The sequence below is a fragment of the Rhincodon typus genome, unplaced genomic scaffold (genome assembly GCF_021869965.1).
Source record: "Rhincodon typus isolate 14 unplaced genomic scaffold, sRhiTyp1.1 hic_rhity00009944, whole genome shotgun sequence".
NCBI classification, from domain to species: Eukaryota; Metazoa; Chordata; class Chondrichthyes; order Orectolobiformes; family Rhincodontidae; genus Rhincodon; species Rhincodon typus.
Window position 1 is genome coordinate 2,950 of NW_025975582.1, and position 2,352 is coordinate 5,301.

At 52.2% G+C, this 2,352-nt stretch overlaps 1 protein-coding gene across 1 annotated transcript in view; it reads right to left on the bottom strand.

The window, feature by feature from the left end:
• Positions 1-486, bottom strand: part of LOC125482412 (serine/threonine-protein kinase Nek9-like) — a gene marked incomplete at its 3' end in the record, with an annotated part of 3,049 nt that extends 2,563 nt beyond the window's left edge. The window contains exon 1 of the mRNA XM_048594483.1: positions 155-486. Coding sequence (XP_048450440.1) covers positions 155-346 — 192 coding nt within the window. The remainder of the gene's footprint in view (positions 1-154) is intronic.
• Positions 487-2,352: the final 1,866 nt, after the last annotated feature.

Below are 2,352 nucleotides of genomic sequence, written 5' to 3' on the forward strand. Positions count from 1 at the left end.
GGAAGGTGGTGATTATTGAGTTAATTGAAGGTAGTGGTTACAATGACAGTGAGTGTGAATGTTATAGAACCTGTTGTTATGTTGTTAGTTCCTGTGACTGTGGTATGTGTGGATTTTATTATGTTGACCGGCCCCTCCCAGGCCCGGGCCTCACCTCCGTCCTCCGGTACAGAGTGGCCTCCCCGAAGGCACCTCTGCCCAGGATCTTCACCGGGATGTAGTGAACCTCGGTCCCGGCCTCACTCAGCAGAGAGTCCCCGGAGCCTGGGCCTGTACCGCCCGACTCACTGCCACCGAACTCGGAGCTCACCGACGCCAGGTGCCGCTCGAATGGCTTCAGCTCCATCGCTGCGGCCGAGGGCCCACAGAGAATCTGCACCGCTCACAGCCTGCGGTCCGAGGCCGCGACTACCCCCGCCACAGAGACCGCCCCCTGGCGGCGGGAGGACCACGGTGACCACGCACCCTGGCGGCGGGAGGACCACCCTTACCCTCCCTCTCCTCCAGCCGGCGAGGGAACAATGCTGAATACACCACCTGGCGGCAGGAGGACCGCCCTGACCACACACTCTGGCGGCGGGAGGACCACGCTGATGCTCCCTCCCCTCCTGGCGGCGTGAGAACAATGCTGACCTGGCGGCGGGAGGACCGCGCTGACCGCCCCCTGGCGGCGGGAGGACCGCTGTGACACTCTAGTGTTTTCCCTTTGGCCATGAGCACCTTCTTCAACGTACACGTGACCCACTGGAGGGGCTTGTGTGTGGTGCAGTGGTAGTAGCCCTACCTCTGAGTCAGGAGGCCTGTGTTCAAGTCCCACGCTCCCTAAAGGTGTAACGGGTGAATTGAAATAAAACAAAGATCTCTGGATTCTCGCTATCTGAAACCAGGAATTGCTGGAGAACCTCAGCAGGTCTGGACAGTGTCTGTGGAGACAGAGTTAATGTCTCAGATCTGGTGACCCTTCAGCAAAACAAGGTGATGAACTGGACCCGAAACATTAATGCCAGGGCCCACTGAGTTTCTTCAGCAATAGAATCCCTCCAGTCTGGAAGCAGGCCATTTGGCCCATTGAGTTCATACCTCCCCACTGAAGAGCATCCCACCCACACCCTTGCACTGGCTAACCATTCTAAGGGGCACACTAGGAACAGCCAATGTCCAACCCAGTGCCGTTTACTCCAACAGTTAAGAAGTTGAGATCTGGTACTGGGCCCTGACTCAGCCCATCGGTGCGCCTTGCCTTTTGACACACAGGCGTATTTCCCACTCAGCCCCTGGGACACCAGTAGCACCATTTCAGATGAGCTAAAGGTTTATGAAGTGTCAACGTAGGGAGACTGGGCAGGAATGTGTGTGGATCATTTTCTCCAGAGAAAACAAAGGTGTGTGTGGGAGTTTTAGCAGTAGGCGAGCTGAGACAGGGCACAGTCGGGTGTGTTCAGAGGTGGAAATGAGCAATGATGCTGCGGATATGGTTAGCTCAGATGGCTGCAAGGCTAGTTTGCATTGCAGACAAATGCCAACAGCATGGGTTCAATTCCTGCATTGGTGGAGGTCGCATGAAGTACTCTCCTTCAACCTCTCCCATCACCTGAGGTGTGGTAACGCTCAGGTTAAAATCATCATCAGTCATTTCTCTCTAATGAAACAGCATCCCGATGGTTGAGTAAGAATAAAGCAACTTTACTTATTAGATCACAGATAGGCTGGGATTAATATTATTGTATATTAGACCAGAGATAGATAGGGGTTAATATCCCTGTACGTTATATTAGAGATAGACTGGGGATTAATCTTGATGCATATTATATTGGAAACAGAATGGGGTTAATTTTTTTATTCATTTAATGTATTTTTCTAATCAATCTGTTCGGAGACGTATTACATTTTGGAGCAGATGGGATTTGAACCCAGGCTTCCCAGTCCATTACATCAGACAAGAGATGGACTGGGGTTCAATGCTTGTGTAGGGTGAAGGTGAGAGATGGATTGTGAGCATTGGTCTGAATGGGCTGGAGTCTATGGCGTGAACAGGACACAATCCAATGAGGAGAAAGAATGGCGACTACAGTGATGACGGTAGGGCAGTATTTTTAGCATTTCCTATTTTTAGAGACCAGCTGTGAGCGACAGCCTCTGTAAACAGCAGTATGTCATTGCCTGAGGCTCTGGCTGCTAGCTGCATCTCCCAGTCCAGCAGAGCCCACACACGCAGGCTGACGTACCACTGCTCCTGCTAATTTTAGCTGCTTACCAGGCACCCTCTCTCTCTTTCAGTGTATGACCAAACAGCAAGCACCCAGTTCCTAAAGACCCCAGAGAAAGATTCTCATTTCCTTCCAGGGAGCGTTA